This window comes from Podarcis liolepis, assembly GCF_965112155.1.
Source record: "Podarcis liolepis genome assembly, chromosome: 13".
Classification (NCBI taxonomy): Eukaryota; Metazoa; Chordata; class Lepidosauria; order Squamata; family Lacertidae; genus Podarcis; species Podarcis liolepis.
This window is the reverse complement of record NC_139573.1, coordinates 21,178,828-21,201,022: the sequence shown is the minus strand read 5'-3', so window position 1 is coordinate 21,201,022 and position 22,195 is coordinate 21,178,828. Positions and strand designations below refer to the sequence as shown.

Here is a 22,195-nt window from a genome sequence, read left to right as displayed (position 1 = left end):
ACCACTGGGACACCTGTCAAAGATTCCCCAGGATTTTTTTTTTAACATTTCATCACCCCCAGTTGGGGTTAATGCTGTAAGAGCCAGAAGGCATTGCAAAATAGTGAATGGCAAAGCCACAGTTATTGGACAGGAAAGGAATTCAGAATTACTCCAGAAACGTTTGGTCGAGTTGGCATTGTTGCATATGCACCAGTTTTTGTACCCTCTTTTTAAGATAAACATGCAGGGCGATTCACAGTGTGCTGTCTGAAGAGCAGTTAAGATGGGGGAGGGATTGCTTACCTTTCAGACTGTGAGCAAAACAGTAAAGCACTTGTGGGAACAAAGTGGGACAGATCCTGGCCAAAACCCACTGAGACGACCGCTCTTTCCACAGATTGACCAGCCTGCCTACTACTTTCAGATACGACCCAACCTTGCCTCTGTTCTGTTCAGTTTCATAATGGGTTAATTAAGGTTTATACACACCTTGGGAGCTGAGCTGAGAACATGGAAACAGAGTTCCGCTCTTCTGCAAGTTAATTAGGATAACCTTGTCGAATCTGAGCTTCTGAATAGCTCAGATCTCTCCAAGGCCTTGCAAGAGCTGCTTGCCCAACCTTAGGTCTCAGTTACATAGCTGTTTGGGATTAGGAAAGCTCTTTAGTTAAAAAACAGCAAACTAGCAGAAGATTCCTAGACTAAAATTTACCCAGTGCGGAGAATAAAGCAACAGATTGTCAATAGATCATTTGGCATTGAGTGTTGTTTTTAACAGAGGCAGGAAGGTTATATAGAGCTCTCACAGTCAATGAAGGAGGTAATGATTGTGAGGCAATGGAGGCCTGAAAAATACCTGAAGAAACTAGAAGAGGATAAGATTTCCTCATTTACGAGGGCAGTTTTGGCAATGACAGAAGTGGCCAAAGCATGTATGAAGTGTTATTTGCTGGAAGTTTTCCAGAGGAGGAAAGACAGGCATTTGGTATTTATGTGAATTTTACCCTGTTGTGGGACAGGGTGGAACTGATCCAATGGGGATATTTCACTCTAGGTTGCTAAATGTCTATGACGCTCTGTGAGAGGGAGTGTGGATATGCATGAAGATAATAATAGTAATAATACTTAGTATTTATATAGTATTTTCCCCCAAAGTGCTCAAAGCGCTTCACTTACATTTTCTGCATAAAGCTCACAATACGACCCTGCAAAATTGGCCCAGAATTATTATTTCCATTTTACAGATGGGAGAAGGGAAACAACAAGGCTTGTCTCGGTTCATGGCAGAGCCTAGAAGCTCCAAATCACACGCTCGGTCTCTGAAGGTGAATGAATAGATAGATGCGCATGAAGGGAATTGAGGTGCAAACCTCAGTGGCAGAGCACATGCTTTGAGTGTAGAAGGTGGAAAGCTTGTCCCTGACCTCTCTAGTTAACATGAACAGGTAGGAAGTGATGGGAAAGACCTTTCTCTGCTGAAGACTCTGGAGGGCTGCTGCTAGATGGACAAAACAGTCTGACCTGGTATAATGCAGATTTCTATATCCTACGAGAATCTCAAAGGTGGAATGTGGCTGTGTAAGAAAAATAGATCCCCTCTTCCCACCCCCAAGCAATCTACAAAAGGTATGTGCAAAAAAATATACAAGTCTATGTATATGTGTACACACACACGTACAAGACAATGTGTAGATACAGCAGCTGTGTCTCTCTGTGTGTGGCTGTTTAAGTTATCCAGGTATCTCTCATTCACAGCTGAGGTTGCTGCAAAAAGCAGGTTCAGGTATGAACTGTGGAACTAGTGCTCCTTGGGACTGGTTGGGCGGAAGGCAGGGAGCCCAACAGTAGGTGGCGCCATAGAGCCAATGGCAGGTGGAGCCAACTAATTCTAGTTTTGTCAACGTCCCCCGTCCTTCTCCTGCTGAGTTATACAAAGGGCAACAGGGAGAAGAAAGAGGAGGAAACGGACAGGCAGTGGCTCCTCCTGGACTGGTTGTTGGGGTAGGGGTAGGGGCAGGCTGAAGGCAGAATGAGGTGGGTGGGGCAGTTGACCCACGCACCTGAATGGACCAGCCTTCCATTGGGTACAATATTCATAAAGATAATAATCAAATCAGTTTGGGGGCCCCTGCCATTCCTCCTGCCCCCATCTGTGTTGCTGATGCTACCAGTGTGTGTGTGTGTGTGTGTTTGTGTGTGGAGTGAGTGGGGGAAAGGTGCTTATTATTCTTCCTTTTTCTTCTCTTCTTCCTCTTCATCAGGCTCCTCCTCATCCTTCTCACTATACTGCGACGCCGCATCCATTTTTTCTGGAAGCTGGAAGCAGAAAAAACGGGGGGGGGTGTTTGGGTTATTATTTATTATCTGGGCATGTGTGAGTGTGTTTGTTTGGTGTCTAGACTTCTGTGCTGAAATCTCTCTAAATCCCTTTGATCAGCAAACAAGGATTCTGGGGGCTTTTCCTTCGCAGAAGCTCCTGTGCTAGTAACATCGGCATGGCAGGGAGCACAGCAAAGCAATACAAGCACAATAATGCGGGGAAGAGCAAAATACCGTATTTTTCGCTCTATAACACGCACCAGACCATAACACGCACGTAGTTTTTAGAGGAGGAAAACAAGAAAAAAATATTCTAAACGAAATAGTGGATATATGATTTTTGTGGTTCATGCTGTGGCCGCAGACATGTGATCTGACAGTGAGTTTGGAGTAGCCCAATGCAAAAATCCTGAGGATCCATGTGGATCCATGCTTTGTAACCATGGAGGAGGGAAGGAAGGGGAACCATGGATCCTCTGCTCACGACTGCAGCAGATTCCCCCCCCCCCCGCCATCCGCAGGCATTCGCTCCATAACACGCACAGACATTTCCCCTTACTTTCTAGGAGGAAAAAAGTGAGTGTTATGGTGCAAAAAATACGGTACCTGTTGAATTCTCTGCCCTGAACTGGCTTGGGCTTCTTAAAATAAGCAGGAGTCTCTGCCAAGCAGCGAGCAAATTCAGATCCTGCCCTCGATATTGCAAATCAGGAAAAGTTTATCTAATTAGCTAGATTTGCATGCAGCAGGACTTTCACGTTTATACTTTTTTTCTGAACAGGTGCTGGAGCTAAAGTCCATTTTGGAACGGAAAGGATTTCCACTGCACATAGCTGTCAACTTTCCCCCTTTTTTAAAGGGAAATTCCCTTATTCTGAATAGGATTCCTTGCAAGAAAAGGGAAAAGCTGACAGCTATGCCATTGTGTGATTTTAGCTTGCAACACAGAAGTGAATTGACTGTGTTTAACCCAGTGATGAGAGAAATTAACTTTGTACATGCCCAGGGGTTCACCTTACTTCACACGCCCCGCAGCTAAATCCAGACAATGTTCCTGATCCCTGGCTCAAATCAAGTCTTGGCTCAGAGTTACAGGGAACAACGGAAAGGTAGGTCACCGGGGCTCAAAGATTATCTTCCTTGTGAATAAAGGCTGACAGCAAACATCTTAGTTTAGAGAAAAAGAGGGTGGAGAAGGCAGGAAACGCAGCACACGAAGAGGTTTGGGAGATCACGTACAGCAGGATTTGGGAACCTGTGGACTTCTGAATGTTGTTGGGTGCCGACTCCCATCAGCAACAACCAACATGATCAGGGAGGATGGGAGTTGGAATGCAACCACGTAGAAAGGGCCACAGAGATACACAGGGATGGAAATAATGAAGAGGAAAAAGTGATTTGCCCCTTCTCAAAAGCAGGTATTCAGGGGCCACCCACTATAATCAAGGCAGTAAGGTAAAGGTAAAGGGACCCCTGACCATTAGGTCCAGTCGTGACCGACTCTGGGGTTGCGGCGCTCATCTCGCTTTATTGGCCGAGGGAGCCGGCGTACAGCTTCCAGGTCATGTGGCCAGCATGACTAAGCCGCTTCTGGCGAACCAGAGCAGTGCACGGAAACGCCGTTTACCTTCCCCCCAGAGCAGTACCTATTTATCTACTTGCACTCTGACGTGCTTTCAAACTGCTAGGTTGGCAGGAGCAGGGACCGAGCAATGGAAGCTCACCCTGTCGCAGGGATTTGAACCGCCGACCTTCTGATCGGCAAGTCCGCAACCTCAGAGTCGGTCACGACTGGACCTAATGGTCAGGGGTCCTTTTACCCTTTACCTTTACCAGTGTGCCTGAAGGAAGACTATCCTGAGCTGTGTGGGCTCAGCTCTCATGTCCAGATGTTCTTATGTCCCCAGTGACTGTTGGCTTCTCCCAGGCCCACTGAACATTCACCGGGAACGTTCTCCTCCTCACCTCTTCCTCATCCTGGCTGGGCAAGACAGTGTAGCCAGACCCGATGGAGCCCTCCTGGTGATTGGCCAGAGCCTGCAGCTTAAGGGTAGTGGGGTCAAGCTCAAGCTCCTCCCCCCTTCCATCAATGAGTGCCAACTCTTTCTGGGAGAGGAAATGGACGATGCCGGCACCAAAGGAGTCGCCTACCACGTTGATGGAGGTCCTCATGCGGTCCCTGAAAGGAGGAGGGAGGAAAACAGGGAGGAGGCGGTTAGAGCAGGCTTCCTCAACCTCGTCCCTCCAGATGTTTTTGGCCTACAACTCCCATCATCCCTAGCTAGCAGGACCACTGGTGAGGGAAGATGGGAATTGTAGTCTCAAAACATCTGGAGGCCTGAGGTTGAGGTGGCCTGGGTTAGAGTGACGTGGTCAAGGCCTACCATTGCCTTCGCTTCCCATCCTGCCATTGTCGTTGCTTCCCACCTATCTGCTTGCATGGGTGGTCATTACGTTTTGCCATCGCTGGAGCTCTCTGTCCGTTGGACAGCCTTCCAGGAAAAGAAGACCTCTCTTGAAGGAGCTGCTTCGCAGAAAAGCCCACATCATATTGCCTCACACTTCCTTGGGCCAGGCCTATGCAAGTTAATGGGACTTTGGCAGAAATAGGCAAGGACTGGAAATGAAGCAGTATGACCACCCTGCAACTTTTGCAGGCGTGAGCGGTACTGAAAGCGGGATTGTGTGTGACCGCCTCTATAGGTATAAATTAACATATGCAAATTCCACACATTTTTCTAAAAATAAACAAATTAATGCCTGAGGAGATAAAAAGGCAATGGATGAGGTTCTTCCCCTTCCCATTTTATTTCCACAACAACCTTGGAAGGTATGTTAGGCTGAGAGGCTGTGAGTGGTTTAAGGTCGCCAAATGAGAGCTTCACAGCTGAGTGGGGATTATGAACCCTGGTCACCCAGGGTCCAGTCCAACACACTAACCGCAATACTGCACTGTCTCTCAGACGTATTGTGGGTTGTTGTTTTTTGAATGACCTTGAAGGGGGACATTGATGTCGTGGTTTGACCACACTCCACTGCTGCTTTCCTAGACCAAACCCCTGCCCTTGACGTCACTCACAGTAGCCAGTCCACAGCAATGAGGAGGCTGATGTCCTGGGTCGGGAGCCCCACGGCTGTCAGGATTAAAAGCATGGTGACCAGCCCCGCACTGGGTATACTGGCTGCCCCTACACTAGCCAATGTGGCTGTTAGGCTGTGGGAACAGAAAGGGAGAGAAATGAGATGTCCATTCACATTTATAGGCCGCAGAGCATCAAAGCAGCTTACAAAATTCAAAACAAGTAAACAAAGCCATTATTAAAATAAGCAACGTAATTGCGGAAGGCAGCTGTAGCTCAGGGCCAGAGCACTTGCTTGGCATGCAGAAGGTCCCAGGTTCAATCCTCTGCATCCACAGGTAGGGCTGGGAGAGACCCCAGTCTGAAACCCTGGAGGACTAAATGGACAAGTGGTCTGACATTTGGGGATGTTTTTGCCCTCCAAAACTGTGGAAAAAGTCTTGGACAAATGCTTTGGAACAGTGCTAGCTTTAATGGCTCAAGTACGAAAGCCCTGTAGCAAAGAAGCTATGCAAATCTTTGCTGGAGGGAATTCTACTACCAAAAAGGCCCTGCACTCTGCCACTACTACTTTTCTGAAGGCTGCAAACAAGGACTGTGACGAACCGCTTAATAAGTGGGCAACTTTGTATGTGAAATGAGATTGACTCTCCCACCCTTGGGGTGAGTTACATCTGACTTGGGCACCAGCCAGCTCATGAGGGGAAAAAACAAACCAGGCCTACCGAGTCACCTCACCTGACTGTTGCGATCTGTCCGCCATCTAAGTGTATGCTGTTCATCTGTGCAATGAAGATGGCTGCCACAGCCTCATAGAGAGCAGTGCCGTCCATGTTTATGGTGGCCCCAATGGGCAGCACAAAGCGGGTCACCCGCTTGTCGATTTTCAAGTTCTCTTCAAGGCAGCGGAAAGTGACAGGCAGCGTCCCGGCGCTGGCGTGCAAAGGAGGCGGCAGGGGTAGCAGGGACGTAGGGAAAAGTCATTTTAAAAGCTGCGTGTCCATACGTAATTTCTCCATAACTCCCCTTCCTCCTCATGCACCCATATCTGGACGCATTGTTTGTACACCCTGTAGCCACCAATCCTAAAGGCCCAATCCATACTTAATTTGAGTAACATGGCTGCTGCTGAGGTTGGCTGCTCCTCTCTCTCCAAAGAGAGGAATTCCATCCTGAGGAATTCCACCCTGAACACTGCCTGGCAAGAAGAGAAACGGGGGAGGCCAGCAAACCCACCCGCCCATCACTACCTGCTGACCTTGAGGCCCATATTTCGTTAAATTGGAACTGCTAACTTACGTTCTTGTAATTCTGCTCGTTTAGCGTATGACAGAATTTCTTAGTTGCCTATGGTCCTGTTTATATGTCTTTTTGAAATCTTTGTATGCTATTTTTCTCTGTTCGTTTGCATTAACTTTGTTCCCTTGCTCTGGGACTGAAAACATTCCATGAGGAGGAATAATAATAATAATAATAATAATAATAATAATAATAATAATAATGTATACCTCGCCCATCTGGCTGGGTTTCCCCAGCTACTCTGGGCGGCACCCAACAGACTATTAAAAATACGATAAAACATCAAACATTAAAAACTTCCCTAAGCTTCCCTATAAAGGCTGTAAATAAATAAATAACAAACAACTATATATACACACGCACCCTGAACATGTTCCATAAACCATGTGCCAACATACACCCAAGTTCATAAATTAACAATATGCTTAACTGGTAAGTATTTTTTTAAAAAAGATAAATACTATTTTATGTAAACCACATAGAGGTTTGTTTTTTAAAAAATAATAATAATTATGTGGTCTATAAATTTTCCCAAGTGAGCAGAAAATGAAATGTCCATCACCACATAAACAGTGTCTGCTAAAAAGGAAGCCACGCGAGAACTGCCCGTACCTGGAGGCTGTGCCAAGAGCCGTAATCCAGGCCTGGAAGATGCCGGCGTAGAAAAGGAAGGGGTTCTGGCGCGTGATGACGAAGAAGATGAGGGGCAGCACCATGGCACCATGGATGACCAGCCCCACAATGACCGTCACCATGTACATGCCCAGCTGACGGGCCACCATCTCCAGGTCTTTGATACCGGCAATCTTGCCACAGATGAGGGAAGCGATGCCAAACGGAGAGTACCTACATTGAGGAAGGGGACGTTCAGAAGACTGTCAGATGCTGCCGCAGCAGCCGAATGAGCAGTGCACAGATAGACTATGGAACTCCCTCCCACAGGAAACAGGTATGGCCATTGTCGTGGACTAGCTAGACACAGAGGAATGGGGGGGAGGCACCAGCTGGGGAGCCCCCTGAGGGAAAAAGGCTCAGAGCCAGAGGATTAGCGGTGGGGGGACGACGAGTGGTCAAAGGGAGAAGACTGGGATGAGTCGGAAACTGAAGAAGCAACAGGGTTTAGTGAGCAGGAAGAGTCTGTGGCAGACAGCAGTCCAGAATCAGAGCAGGGACAGAAGCAGGAGAGGAGGGAAGCCAAGAAGCAGAGATGAGTCAGGCTGGTGAGGAAGCAGTGAGAGAAGCACCATTGCTCAGGTAAAATCCCATCCAGAGTAGGAAGCCTTGATGGCTAGGCTGGACAGGTGGGGCCACTTCAACCCCTGGGAATCCTTTTTGCTTCGCATGTTCCTCTAGTCTACACCCCCCCAGCTCTCACCACACGGGGGAGTTGTACATGGAGATACAGGAGCTCATTTCTACGTCTGGGTGGTGCTCGAATTAATAGGGGTGCAGGAGTCAGAGGGATCTAGGCCTCCCTATCTTTCATGATGGCCCCATTAGTGGAAGGGCACGGGGGGAGAGGGAATTAGTGGTTAGTTTGAGTGTGTTTCGAAAAGGGTCCCCTAATTCCCCCCCCCCCATTATTTGATCACTGCCTTTACAGTGTTTCTCAACCTGTGGGTCCCCAGATGTTGTTGGACTACAACTCCCATCATCCCTGGCCACTGGCCATGCTGGCTAGGAATGATGGGAGTTGTAGTCCAACAACATCTGGGGACCCACAGGTTGAGAAACACTGCTTTAGAAGCTTCCAACACCTGCTTTGAAGACAAGCACTTTCTGGGTGCCTGGCACAGCCTGCTCGACTTGTATGTTTGGAAATAACCAGGTACAAGTGTGACCTGCAACTCAACACTTCTTTGTGGAGGTCTCCTCCTTTAGGGTTCCAGCCAGCCATGCCCTTTGCAGGGCACTCCATTCCAGACTAATCCCTCTCCCACACCCTGGCTGGTATCCACCCAAGCTTTTTTAAATCTGCTATTACCTCCCTCTTAACTATACGGACCACTAGAGTTTTCCCAGTAGTGATGTATGGAAGTGAGAGCTGGACCATGAAGAAGGCTGATCGCCAAAGAATTGATGCTTTTGAATTATGGTGCTGGAGGAGACTCTTGAGAGTCCCATGGACTGCAAGAAGATCAAACCGATCCATTCTTAAAGAAATCAGCCCTGAGTGCTCACTGGAAGGACAGATCCTGAAGCTGAGACTCCAATACTTTGGCCACCTCATGAGAAGAGAAGACTCCTTGGAAGACCCTGATGTTGGGAAAGATGGAGGGCACAAGGAGAAGGGGATGACAGAGGATGAGATGGTTGGACAGTGTTCTCGAAGCTACCAGCGTGAGTTTGACCAAGCTGTGGGAGGCAGTGGAAGACAGGAGTGCCTGGCGTGCTCTGGTCCATGGGGTCACAAAGAGTCAGACACAACTAAACGACTAAACAACAACATTACCTCCCTCTTACACTTAAATAATGCCATTTTGGCTACGTAAGGCTCAGCATTCAAATAATGATTTTGCTGTTGCTATCTCTGATGGCAAAAAACAACAGCAATAAACCCACAAGACTGTAGTTCTTGCTTCCATACTTACAAGGAAACTGGCACTGATTATAATTTTTTAATAAAAAAGAAATTAATCTCTAGGTTGCATATCTGTATATGAGTCTCTCTTACCACATGATCATAGAGACCAGCTTCATGATGATCTCGTTGAGGATGTTGAAGAAGTCGGCCATGGGCTTAGCCTGCTCGCCCATCTTCCCCATGCAAATGCCAAAGGCAATGAAGAAGCCAATCAAACCTGCAAGGGAGGGGGTGAGGAGAGAAAGGGGGAGTCAGGGAGAAGGAGGGATCTCTGGCCAACCCTGTGCTCTGTCTCCCCAATACAGGATGCTGAATGAACAGGCAAAAAAACCACAAACCCACCTACCTCTCGCCTCTTACCTGCACACCAGATGCAGGTAGGAGGAGGAGGAGAGGTGTGCTTAATTTATGTTTATTATTAAAAATGCTAAATTTCAAAATTGAAAATGGAAATATTGAAACAATGTTGAATTTGAAAATTTCAAAATTCAAATCTGAAATACAGAAATAACATTGAGTTTGAAAAACATGTAAAACATGTAAAAATGAGTCTTAACCAATCACTTTTGAAGGCCAAAAAAGAGGAATAAGTATTAATGTGCCAAATTCAATTTCTTCTCTGCTTTTCTACCCCTCCCCTATTTTATTTATTTGTTTTTGAATTAATGTACTGCCCAATTAACAGTGGGGTTTTTGTGGGAAGGGGGAACAGCTTTAAAAACCACACAATTAAAACGCAAATAGCTAAGGCCTTGTCTACAGGTGGAGAGGAAGGTGTCCGAATTCCCAGGTGGTAGACTGGGCAGTACCATTTCAGACAGCAGAGGGGAGATCACAGTTGCGAATGCTCCCATATTATAAAGAAACAACCTAAAGCAGAAAGCACTCACAGCAAAGAGAAGGTTGAGACAAAACCTTTCCTGCTGATGTCCTGGGTCCACCCCGCTCCTCTTGTTTGTGTGGTTTTGGCAGGGAGTTTCCCCCCTGGGGAATAAAATGCCATCCTCTACCTGCAGCCTGCAGTGGTACGGTCCTTAATTCCCACCATCTCAGGCTTCTACCACTTCATTCTGCTGCATGAATAGCATTCATGATGGAGGACATTCTAAAAGCATGCATATATAGTTTTGAAATTTAAAAATGATTCCACGTGGTGTGGCTATGAGTTGTTTGTCCACAGCACCCTCCATATTTGCTCCCAGCCTCTCTGCCGAGCTCTTCCAGTTTTGCTCTTGACCAAAGTCTCACCCAAAACGTTCATTCCAGCCTTGAACTCCAGCTGCTTCTGGGTCACGGTGCTGGGACCCACATTGACCTCCGTGATGGTGGTGTTGAGCACTGACCCACTGGCGTGGACTATCTGACTCACGTTTTCCTTACGGACCACAACTGGGGGCACAGGGATCTTCGTCGAGACGGTTTGGATCTGTGTGAGAAAGAGGCGGCATGGTAGGTGGAGAGGGTGGTTTGGAAGCAACCAACCACTGCCAAACCACTGTCCCATCCCCTGCTGGCCTTTGCCTCCCTGATCCATACATGGATTTGCTACGTGCGTTACCTGCTGGAAACAGGCTTGGACCAGGTTTTCGGGGAACAGGTTCCTGATCAAATCCAGAAAAGCATCCAAACTGGAGACTTCCTCGTTCCTGGTCATCACCGTGGGGGCTTTCTTGAGTTTTGGGTTGCCGGGGTGGATAGACAAGACCAGAATGACGCCCAATATGGCCGCCACCACAGTGGTGGACATGTAATAAACCATGGCGCGAGTGCCCATGCGCCCGCTGGATTTGGCATCGAGGCTGGCCAGACCTGCCCACAAAACACATCACAAGAGGTTACGGGGTCAAGGGATGGAGAGAGGCCACCCTGCCTAAGCCCATCCTCCATGGAAGTACGTAAGAGGTGGACAGACCAAACAGAGAGTCACAAAGAAAATAATAGTTGGAAGGAGGCAGTTGCAGAATGGTGTCTCAGGGAGTGGGACCAGCTTCCTTCTGCTGCTCATGACGAGTCATACACTGGGATAGCTAAAGGTAAAGGACTCCTGATGATTAAGTCCAGTCAAATTTGATTATGGGGTGTGGCGCTCATCCCCGCTTTCAGGCCAAAGGAGCCGGTGTTTGTCCGCAGACAGCTTTCCAGGTCACGTGGCTAGCATGACTAAACTGCTTCTGGCACACGGAACACCGTGACGAGTGCCAGAGCGTATGGAAGCGCCGTTTGCACTGAGATAATGAGCATACAGGGGATGCGGGTGGCGCTGTGGGTTAAATCACAGAGCCTAGGGCTTGCCGATAAGAAGGTCGGCGGTTCGAATCCCCACAACAGAATGAGCTCCCTTTGCTCAGTCCCAGCTCCTGCCAACCTAGCAGTTTGAAAGCACGTCAAGTGCAAATAGATAAGTAGGTACTGCTCTGGCGGGGAGGTGAACAGTGTTTCCGCACGCTGCTCTGGTTCGCCATGCTGGCCACATGACCTGGAAGCTGTACGCCGGCTCCCTCGGCCAATAAAGCGAGATGAACGCCGCAACCCCAGCGTCGGCCACGACTGGACCTAATGATCAGGGGTCCCTTTACCTTTACCTTTACCTAATGCGCATACAATACAATAACAAATCTGCATCTGATGTAGAACAAATTGGGGTTTCTAACACAAATCTCTTATTGGCAAAGAGAGGTGTACAAAGACCTGGTCAAGGAGAGAGCCAGCGTGGTGGTTACAATGTCAGATTAGGATGTGGGAGACCAGGGTTTGAATCTCACTGAGAAACCTTGGGCCAGTCACTCCCTGACACCTTAACCTAGCTCACATGTAGAGCCCCTTCACACACCAGTCAAATGCACAGATCAGGTGGCATGTTCACTGCATGTGTTGATAGTGATAGGGGCTGGTCTCCCACAACTAGGGATGGGGGAGGAGTTTAATTCAGTTCACATTTTAAAGACGTATATTTACGAAATAATATGCAAATCAAAACACAGCTGTCCTACAAAATTCACACTTATTCAGATTTAGCAATGCGGTTCTCCAACCAGTGTCTACAAAAATTCATATATAGGGCAGAGTGTGTGTATAAAAATGAACATATTAGTGATGATGGTGCAGTTGGACATAACTATGCATGAATGCTATTTAGTGCACAACAGGATTAAGACTGGAGAGTTCTGTTCCTATACTCAGCTAAGCCATGCCCCCTCACTTCCACGAGGGAGGAAGTGAAGCAGCTTCTCTTCCTCTCACTCTTTCCATGCCATTTAACTGACCAAGGATGATGTGTCTAAGCAAACTGCAAGCTTAGAACACATATTTTAAGCTTTCTGTATTTTCTACCCAAGAGTATTCTGCCTGTGTTCACCTTGCTGCTACTAGGATAAATGCATGAATCTGGCCTTTGGAGCATTTTGTAAGTAAAACATTTAAAACTTACTTAACAGTGTGTGCTCTGATCATTGCAGAGGAGTAGAAAATGGGTGAAGTGCTGTATGCAACTAAACAGGATAAAAGGGTCTAACAACCTATATTCCTAATGCTATACTGCTGCTTGACTTTTGTGAGCTTAAACTCTACTCCTGGGTGCTCCCGCCTGCTGGAGAGTGACTTTATCCCTGTGTTTTCAATCTGGGCACCCAGCTGATTCTTTTGTTATTTAACTCACACAGGGATCACAGGGACTGATATTTTCCTCCTACAAATATAACATACAAAAATGCATTAAATTAGGGGAAATTGCTTGCAAAAATATGTTTGCCAGTCAAAACTGCTTATAAAAATGTGCTTGTTAGGATAAATTTGCTCTAAATTCCTGATGATTTTTCATTATTGCAGAAGTGTGGAGAACTGAATTTAAGACTGGGAAAAGGAGAAACGGAGAGAAATGAAATCGACCGATCCTTCCAACCTTTCCCACAACCCTCTCTTACATTCTTTCAAGGCATGGGGGGGGGCTCTTATGAACTCACCTTGGATGCCATTTCCCCCACAGTTTCACAATTTGTTCCTTGTTCCTTTCAGCGAAAACCCAATCTCTTGGAAGGCCAGCTAAGCTATACAGAGGCTAGCGCCCCACTTCTCAGGTTTGGGATCTGGAGCCATTTCTCCCCCCTCCCCCTCTCACCTGAAATGAGACTGGATATCACAAGAGGCAAGATCAGCATTTTCAACATGCGCATAAGGATGTCCCCAGGAAAAGAAATCAGCATGATCAGGTCGCTGTCGAGAGGTGGGAGCAACCTCAGGAGACTTCCAAACAGAGATCCCAAAATCACTCCTGAAATGAAGAGGAAAAAGAGAAGGTCCCAGGATACTTCAGAAGTAGCTGACACCAGGTTGAGAGCAGGACTAGGCTCTTTATCGACAGGGGGTCCTTTATCAGTAGTAGCACTAGGGTTGGGCTTTGGGGCAGATGTCCAAGGTCCCATGGAGCCTAATGAAAAGGAGGGTTCTCCCAAAGGACAGAGAAGTAAATAAAGTAATTCCTGTGACCTAATAATAATAATAATAATAATAATAATAATAATTATTATTATTATTATTTATTTATACCCCGCCCATCTGGCTGGGTTTCCCCAGCCACTCTGTGCAGCTTCCAACAGAATATTAAAATACAATAACCTAATAACCTATTAAACATTAAAAGCTTCCCTAAACAGGGCTGCCTTCAGATGTCTTCTAAAAGTCTGGTACATCTGGTGGGAAGGTGTTCCACTGGGCGGGTGCCACTACCGAGAAGGCCCTCTGGCTGGTTCCCTGTAACTTGGCTTCTTGAAGTGAGGGAACCGCCAGAAGGCCCTCAGCGCTGGACCTCAGTGTCTAGGCAGAACGATGGGGGTGGAGATGCTCCTTCAGGTATAATGGACCGAGGCTGTTTAGGGCTTTAAAGGTCAACACCAACACTTTGAATTGTGCTCGGAAACGTACTGGGAGCCAATGTAGGTCTTTCATTTACCACAGACCCCATTTACCACATGTCCGCTCACCCCTCTTGGTGCAGCGGCATTGAGGGATGGCAGAGGCTTCACTGGGGCCCTGATGTGGGAACTGGAACTGCCATGCCCTTCCTGATAGGTGGTGTGTGTGTGTGTCAGAAGCCTCCCCCCCCCCAATCTATCATGAACTGGATCCTAGCTTGTATCCTGATTTGGCAAGAGGGGATACAGGCTGGGACTTGGGCTGTGCCAGGGGGTGGAGCCAATGGAGCGGGGAGGCTTTCCCTCAGAAAGCTAATCATTATTAATAATAATAATCTCTAAAGATGGACACCCTGATAAATCCATTACGTCAGAGTCTAAGACCACTGTCCCATTAAACACTTACCTGGGAGGAATCATAGAATTGTGGAGTTGGAAGGGACACTGAGGATCATCTAGTCCAACCCCAGGAATATGCAGCTGTCCCATATGGGGACCGAATCTGCAACTTTGGCGTTGTCAGCACCACGCTCTAGCCAACTGAGCTATCCAAGTCCCACCAAATTCAGTGAGGTAATTTCCATCTGTTTTAGTGTTTTAACTTTTGTATGTTTAAAAATATAACTGTGATTTGTTTCTTGGTTTTACTGTTTTATCTTTAGTAATCCACTTTGAGGTTGTTGTTGTTGTTTACAATCAAGCAGTGTATAAATTTCATGAAATAAATAATAATAACAATTAGGGCTGAGCGAGCTCAGTTGTCATGGAATGCTGACTGAATGTTGGGTGTGGGGGTGACAACTGTGTGTCTGTGGGGGGGGGGAGGGCATTTAATGGAAATGAGTGCCTGGGTTCCTGAGTGGCCACTTGCCACCTGCTAAAATTGGCACACCGAGATGCCATTAAATGCACAGGACAGAAAGCGGTCCGTTCAGTTTGCAAAACTATCTGAAACTGGATTGTAGTGCACAGATACCGCCCCCCACGCAAAGCCGAACTGCTGCTCTAGATGCTGTGTGGGTGTGCTAAATTCAAGCATTCAGGGCAGGATCATGATGATACCGATTTCTAAACCGTTTGGTGAAAACCGGATCTTTTCATGGGATCTGTTCACAGAGTCAGTGTCCTACTTGGAGTAAAGCCAGGCTACAGGGGTTCACGCCCCCGAATCCTCGCTGGGAAAAGATCCAGGATAAAAATTGCTGGATACTGCCAGGGCAAAGTCAGGACAGCTGGGAGGGAAGGAAGGGCAATAAACCAACCCTCTCCTGATGCTACTTATTATATCCAGTGCTGCAGACACCCCCTTATTAAACTTACTGGAGGTCTTTTCATTGTTGTTGTTGCATTGAAACCCATGGGTTCTCTTGTCCAATGAAACGACGTTCAAAGCGAACTGTATAAATCAGAGAAACTGGTCCAGGTTTTATTTTGAACTACGTCTAGAGGTTTGGCAAGGGTGCATGAAAAATTATTTTAGCCACGGAAAGGAGAGGTGAGGGGCGACAGAGAAATGCAAATAGGGAAGGGTATTATGAATGCATAATGCAAAAGCATTTTGTTCTAGACATTGTTTGCATTTCCCACAAACATTTTTCAACAGCGCTGAGAGCTAGGAACTTGCTCAAATGGCAACAGCAACAGAAGCCGAGATTATCTAGGGTATGCATTTTGAACCATATATGGCACATGGTGTGGTATTATGCACATGCAGGTATCCTGGAAAAAAAATATGAATAAAGGCCAGTGTGTACAATTGCCAGAATCAAGTGATATAAGGCTTCAGCCTCCTGTATAAAGCCATTTATGAGGTTTGGAGCAGCAAATGTTTTATTGTGTTATCAGTCCAGGGCTGGTCATGAGAAGCAGAGCTGGAAATGAAGAACCCCAGCACAGCTGTCAAGCACCTTCCTTTGGTTATTGAGATTGCAGACTGCTCTTAACAGCTTCAGAGGGCAAGACTCATGCCTGAGCCCCCTTCATGGGGGGAAAAACCCCTCTCCTTGGACTCCTCTAAATACCACCTCAGTCAGATGACCTAATCTGCGTGTTTCGGTTTCTCCAGTTTCCAATCTTAAATTCGGCTCTTCAGATTTCCACATCAGTTTTTTAATTTCTACCCCCCCAAAAAAAGTCCTGATGACAATATCAGCATTTTTCTCTTCTAATACACACATTTTTGCAAAAAAAAAAAAAAAAAAAAACCAATTTCCCCCTAATATGATCCATTTTTGCACACATTACCTGCACTGCAATATTTGGAGAAGTGCGACAGTAACTCAAAGCGAGATCTCCCTCTCTTTCACACACACACACGGCCAGCCCTGCTGGCATTTTGCTCTGTGGCACAAAGCTCCCTGTTCCCTTTTGCTCAGCGCATGAGATGCTGGTGTCCTCTGGACCCTTTCGCCCTCTCCTTCAAGCTGATTAGGAGCTGTCAGTGGACGCAGGGAGGGTGGGGTGGGGGCCTTGGGTGAAGCTACAGGGATTAGACCCTGTTTAATTTTCTTTCTCCAGGGCAATGACGTAAAAGAAACAATGAGAGACTAATGAAATCCTGGCCTTTTACCCTGTGCTACGAGACTGGATGGGTAGATGGAGCGTGTGCGTTTTTCCCTGTTTGAATGTGTACGGCGATTTGAGAGAAAGACAAGTTAACCATACAGATATTGGTCACATGCGATGTATAGTTGAACTGTGGAATCATCCCTTTCCACGAGAGCCAGCAATGGCTACCAACTTTGGGGTGGTTTCGAAAGAGGATTAGTCAAATTTGTGGAGGACCAACCTAGCCGTAAAAGGTGGAGCTGTGGGTTAAACCACAGAGCCTAGGACTTGCTGATCAGAAGGTCGGTGGTTCGAATCCCCGTGACAGGGTGAGCTCCCATTGTTTGGTCCCTACTCCTGCCCACCTAGCAGTTTGAAAGCACGTCAAAATGCAAGTAGATAAATAGGTACCACTCCGGCGGGAAGGTAAACGGCGTTTCCGTGCGCTGCTCTGGTTCGCCAGAAGTGGCTTAGTCATGCTGGCCACATGACCCGGAAGCTGTATGCCGGCTCCCTCGGCCAATAAAGCGAGATGAGCGCCGCAACCCCAGAGTCAGTCACGACTGGACCTAACGGTCAGCGGTCCCTTTACCTTTTTAACCTAGCCGTGGCTACTAGCCGTGATGGCTATAGTCTCCCTCCTCTGTCAGTAGCAATGAAGCCTCTGAATACCAGTTGGTGAGGATCACAGGTGAGCAGAGTGCTGCTGTGCTCATGTTCAGCTTGGGCATTTGGTTAGCCACTGTGAGAAGAGTGTGCTGCACATGACGGGCCATTAGCCTGATCCAGCACCGCTCCCCTTATGTGCTTATGTGTTTATTTGAATTTTGAAATACTTTATTGTCACTTGTACAACTTGTATACAGTGAGATTACACAAGCACCCCCCACGCAGCTCTCTTAGTCTTAATTCCCCTCGTTTACTGACGCACACCCACCAAACCCAAAAGCCAGTTGCCCTGTTGTTATCTTTTCACTTAGCAGCCTAACAGCCCATGGATAGAAGCTGTTCTTTACCCTGTTGGTGCGACTAATCAGGCTTCTATATCTTCTGCCTGAGGGCAGGAGATCAAGAAAGTGCCAAAATATTATGAAGATGTCAAGGAAGGAAGGAAGGAAGGAGCCAGAAAGAGAATAACTGTGCGGCTGATAATGTTGATCTTCTCTTCCTTTTTCAAAGCATCTTTCCATCATTGTTTTTCATGGATTTGGACTGCAATAAAGAATTGATTGATTGTATTCCATAGAACCATAGAATCCTAGAGTTGGAAGGGGACCCTGAGGACCATCTAGTCCAACCCCCTGGAATGCAGGAATATGCAGCTGTCCCATACAGGAACCGAACCTGCAACATTGGGGTCGTCAGCACCACGCTCTAACCAGCTGAGCTATGATGTTGTCTGTATTGTTTTATATTGTTAGCTGTCCTGTGCTCATTCGTGAGGAAGGGCAGGGAATGCATCCAGTGGAGGAAATAAACCAGTTATTAAGCTTCTGTTCAAAGGTACACAAGCTTGTGTGTTTGCAGCCAACGAAGAACAGACAAAGAGGTCTGTGGGTGCTTGCGTACTGCTGCACACAACAGAACTTGAACTTGATAGCAATTCCACACCCTTTTCCTCCTCCACGTCTAAGAAATGGGTCCTTTTTCTTTAGCTCCTCTGCCCTCTGCCTATCGCTGAAGAGGTCATCCAGGGCCAAGAAGCCAGCCATGCTGCAGGACGACGAAAGGGTGTGTGTACGGCTGCAAGATATGGCAGCTTGCCCAGAGATAGGAGATTAGATGAGGGGCTATGGAAAGTTACTACCCAGATGGGTATTTTTAAAAGGAGAAAGTAGCCTCATTGACAGACAGCTTGCTTGCTTCATTTATTTATTTATTTATGGATTTATTTATTTATGGATCAGAGAGGTAATTCTAGAACAATCACAAAGTCTTTCTGGAACCATTCATCCCCTACCCCCCCATCAGACTTTTTACAATAAGGAAAATGAGTGTAGGTATAATGGTGACTGAAAGTTTATCTTCATTGGTTTGCACAAATTTTTCAGGGAGTTCAGATGATAGCTACTTATTGAGCATCCCTTCTGATTTGTTTCTGAGAATGTTGTACGACATTGTTCTCCACACCTAAGCTTCAACCCAGACGGGTGTTTCATTGTGGATATAGCCTGCCACATGTTCTTAACACAAGAATATTGCATCAGCAGTGGGTTTATCAGCGGTGGGTTTATGCCAATGCAATTCTGGGCTGCATCAATAGGAGTATAGCATCTAGATCAAGGGAAGTAATAGTGCCACTGTATTCTGCTCTGGTCAGACCTCACCTGGAGTACTGTGTCCAGTTCTGGGCACCACAGTTCAAGAAGGACACTGACAAACTGGAACGTGTCCAGAGGAGGGCAACCAAAATGGTCAAAGGCCTGGAAACGATGCCTTATGAGGAACGGCTAAGGGAGCTGGGCATGTTTAGCCTGGAGAAGAGGAGGTTAAGGGGTGATATGATAGCCATGTTCAAATATATAAAAGGATGCCATATAGAGGAGGGAGAAAGGTTGTTTTCTGCTGCTCCAGAGAAGTGGACACGGAGCAATGGATCCAAACTACAAGAAAGAAGATTCCACCTAAACATTAGGAAGAACTTCCTGACAGTAAGAGCTGTTTGACAGTGGAATTTGCTGCCAAGGAGTGTGGTGGAGTCTCCTACTTTGGAGGTCTTTAAGCAGAGGCTTGACAACCATATGTCGGGAGTGCTCTGATGGTGTTTCCTGCTTGGCAGGGGGTTGGACTCGATGGCCCTTGTGGTCTCTTCCAACTCTATGATTCTATGATTCTTTGATTCTATTCTGCTTTCATTTATTCCGTGATGCTTCTCCAAGGCTACCTCGTTATTGCTATCAGGAGGGGCTGTAGCGGAACCAAAGTGGGGTAAAAATAAAGCAGGATGTTTGTGGTATAAAAAGTTACAGGATTTCAGCAGGAAGTTATGGACTAGAAATGCAGCAGTGTGACCTCTTTAAACCTTTTGAATGGTATTGAAAGCGCAATTGCAAGTGACTGCTCCAATAGCATCCTCCTGAGCACAAATCATAAAAAGGACATCTCTGGAGGGACCCTAAACTAATTGCACTGGCTCAAGTGCCTTGCAGATCAGGTGTGCTGCATATGTAACAAGACAAGGGATCAGCTCACAACCTGCAACACAGGATGGGAGACAGCTCTGAGTGGGGTTGTTACTGTTCGCAGAGAAGAAAGAGACAATTAAGAAGTGATCGGATAGCTATCTTCCAGTACAGTGGTACATCGGGTTACATACGCTTCAGGTTACATACGCTTCAGGTTACACACTCTTCTAACCCAGAAATAGTGCTTCAGAATGAGAACAGAAATTGGGCTCCGGCGGTGCGGCAGCAGCAGGAGGCCCCATTAGCTAAAGTGGTGCTTCAGGTTAAGAACAGTTTCAGGTTAAGAAAGGCCCTCTGGAACGAATTAAGTACTTAACCTGAGGTACCACTGTACTCGAAAGGCTACTGCATAGGACGATGATGCAGCACACTTGTTTTCTGTAGCTCTAGTGAGGGTGAGGCTTTGAACCAAGAGCTTCTAATTATAAGAGAAAGGATTTTAACCGAAGCGTAAGAAGAACTTCAAGATGATACAAGCTGTTTCACAGAGGAACTAGCTGCCTTGGAAGATGGTGGGTTCTCTTTCTTTACATGCTCTGAAGCAAATGCGGTAGTGGTCTTCTAGCAACAGCCAGGGGGTGTTGAGCTAATGACTTTCAAAGGCCCTTCCAGCTTCAATAATCTATGGACTCAGCTACATTAGTCAAGAAACAGCATTTTGAATGCGTTATAAACATGCAACACCACATGGTGCCAGAGAGCAAAACAAATTTCTAAGCAATTTTCCACAGTGTTTTTTCTTTTGTTATAACGATTTAATTTTTGACTGTGTCCCCCCCCCCCATTTGTAGATCCACCCTATGAGCAGTGTAGATCCACCCTAGAGCAGTGGGGCAAGTAGATCAGTTGATGGGTCAAATAAGGATAGAGGCTAGCAAGAGGCCATCCCCTCCTCCTCTGTCATATCACTGTAAACACCATACAGTGGTACCTCACGTTACATACGCTTCAGGTTACATACGTTTCAGGTTACAGACTCCGCTAACCCAGAAATATATATCAGGTTAAGAACTTTGCTTCAGGATGAGAACAGAAATTGTGCTCCAGCGGCGCGGCGGCAGCAGGAGGCCCCATTAGCTAAAGTGGTGCTTCAGGTTAAGAACAGTTTCAGGTTAAGTACAGACCTCCGGAACGAATTAAGTACTTAACCCGAGGTACTACTATATTGGCAGAATTCCAGATCTGGGACAGAGAAGGCAGAGTGCCAAAACTTAAGCATGTGAGCACACACACAGACACACAGACACACAGACACACGTCTGTTTTGGAAACTGCCCCTTCCTATGGGAACATCTGGTTTTGAAGAGAACGGCTACAGTTAGAAAGGTTGTTTTAATCTAATGGGCTAACTGGCAGATATTTCTAGGCCATATTTCGCTCACAGCCCGTCAGTTCCCGACCACTGTTTTGCTGATCTGCCTATCGCACTACTACTATTTGTCATTTGCAGACTGTGCTAGACGCTGCACAAAACCTAGAACAGATGTCACCCCTGCCTAGAAGGACTTAAAGGAAGATGGAAGTTACTTCAGGCATGAAAAACCGCAGAGAGACAGAAAGGGGTAAACAGAGACTAAGGAGGTTGTTCCCAGGCGGAGGCTGTGTGTCATTTTACCAATTAACAGCTTGGGACTAGTTTACTTGAGGGACCGAGCTTGCACTTTCACAAGTGCCAAATAATCTGCATTCCGTACCTATGATAAAGCAATCTCTAAGTGTGTAGCACCTGCAGTTTTACAGTTTCAGCACCAGCAAGTCCATCCCAACACCTAAGCCCATTGTCTATAGTTGCTTTCAAATTCTGTTGATTTTTATCTGTATTTTATGGATAACTATCCTCTTTTATGTGCACTGCTTAGAGATGGATTGATTTTTTTAAAAAAATAAGTGGTTCAGAAGTCATCTTAGATAGATAGATAAATCTTACCAACGATGGTGAGGGTCAGCAGCAGGTTTCGCATCAGCCACCCACAGTATTTATCCAGGCAAGGTTTTGGCAGCTCTTCCAAGCTGATGTGGGGCCCATCCGCCATGGGGACCTCCACATGGTTAGTCATTTCCGGGGCAACTCCCAAAGCCCCTTGTTTCGTCTCAAGAGGAGAGGGGAGAAAACAAAAAGTTAATTTGGATGGAAACAAAACTCTGTTTTTCCACTTCAGAACAGAGAGGGGCTGGGGCACAGGCCACTCTGGAGGGCACCCCCCTTTGACCCAGACGACAACAACAATAACAACAAAAATTAATAGAAGAACCAGGTAGATTAATCAATTAGCAAGACTTTTAATTTACTAA

The 22,195-nt window shown here is 46.6% G+C and overlaps 1 protein-coding gene across 4 annotated transcripts in view; it reads right to left on the bottom strand.

The window, feature by feature from the left end:
- Positions 1-1,190: 1,190 nt before the first annotated feature.
- The window catches only part of LOC310691796 (excitatory amino acid transporter 2-like), a 29,490-nt gene continuing 8,485 nt past the window's right edge, over positions 1,191-22,195 (bottom strand). For 2 of the 4 annotated variants that reach the window (XM_083471909.1, XM_083471910.1), the window contains exons 3-12: positions 21,831-21,993; positions 13,379-13,531; positions 10,823-11,073; positions 10,513-10,690; positions 9,355-9,481; positions 7,293-7,526; positions 6,120-6,314; positions 5,381-5,515; positions 4,267-4,480; positions 1,191-2,298 (exon numbers count right to left, since the gene is read on the bottom strand). In XM_083471909.1, coding sequence (XP_083328035.1) covers positions 2,206-2,298; positions 4,267-4,480; positions 5,381-5,515; positions 6,120-6,314; positions 7,293-7,526; positions 9,355-9,481; positions 10,513-10,690; positions 10,823-11,073; positions 13,379-13,531; positions 21,831-21,993 — 1,743 coding nt within the window. In that variant the 3' untranslated portion in view covers positions 1,191-2,205. Of the gene's footprint in view, positions 2,299-4,266; positions 4,481-5,380; positions 5,516-6,119; positions 6,315-7,292; positions 7,527-9,354; positions 9,482-10,512; positions 10,691-10,822; positions 11,074-13,378; positions 13,532-14,181; positions 14,399-21,830; positions 21,994-22,195 lie in introns of those variants that run through there. The other 2 variants (XM_083471911.1, XM_083471912.1) reach the window with 2 other exon arrangements.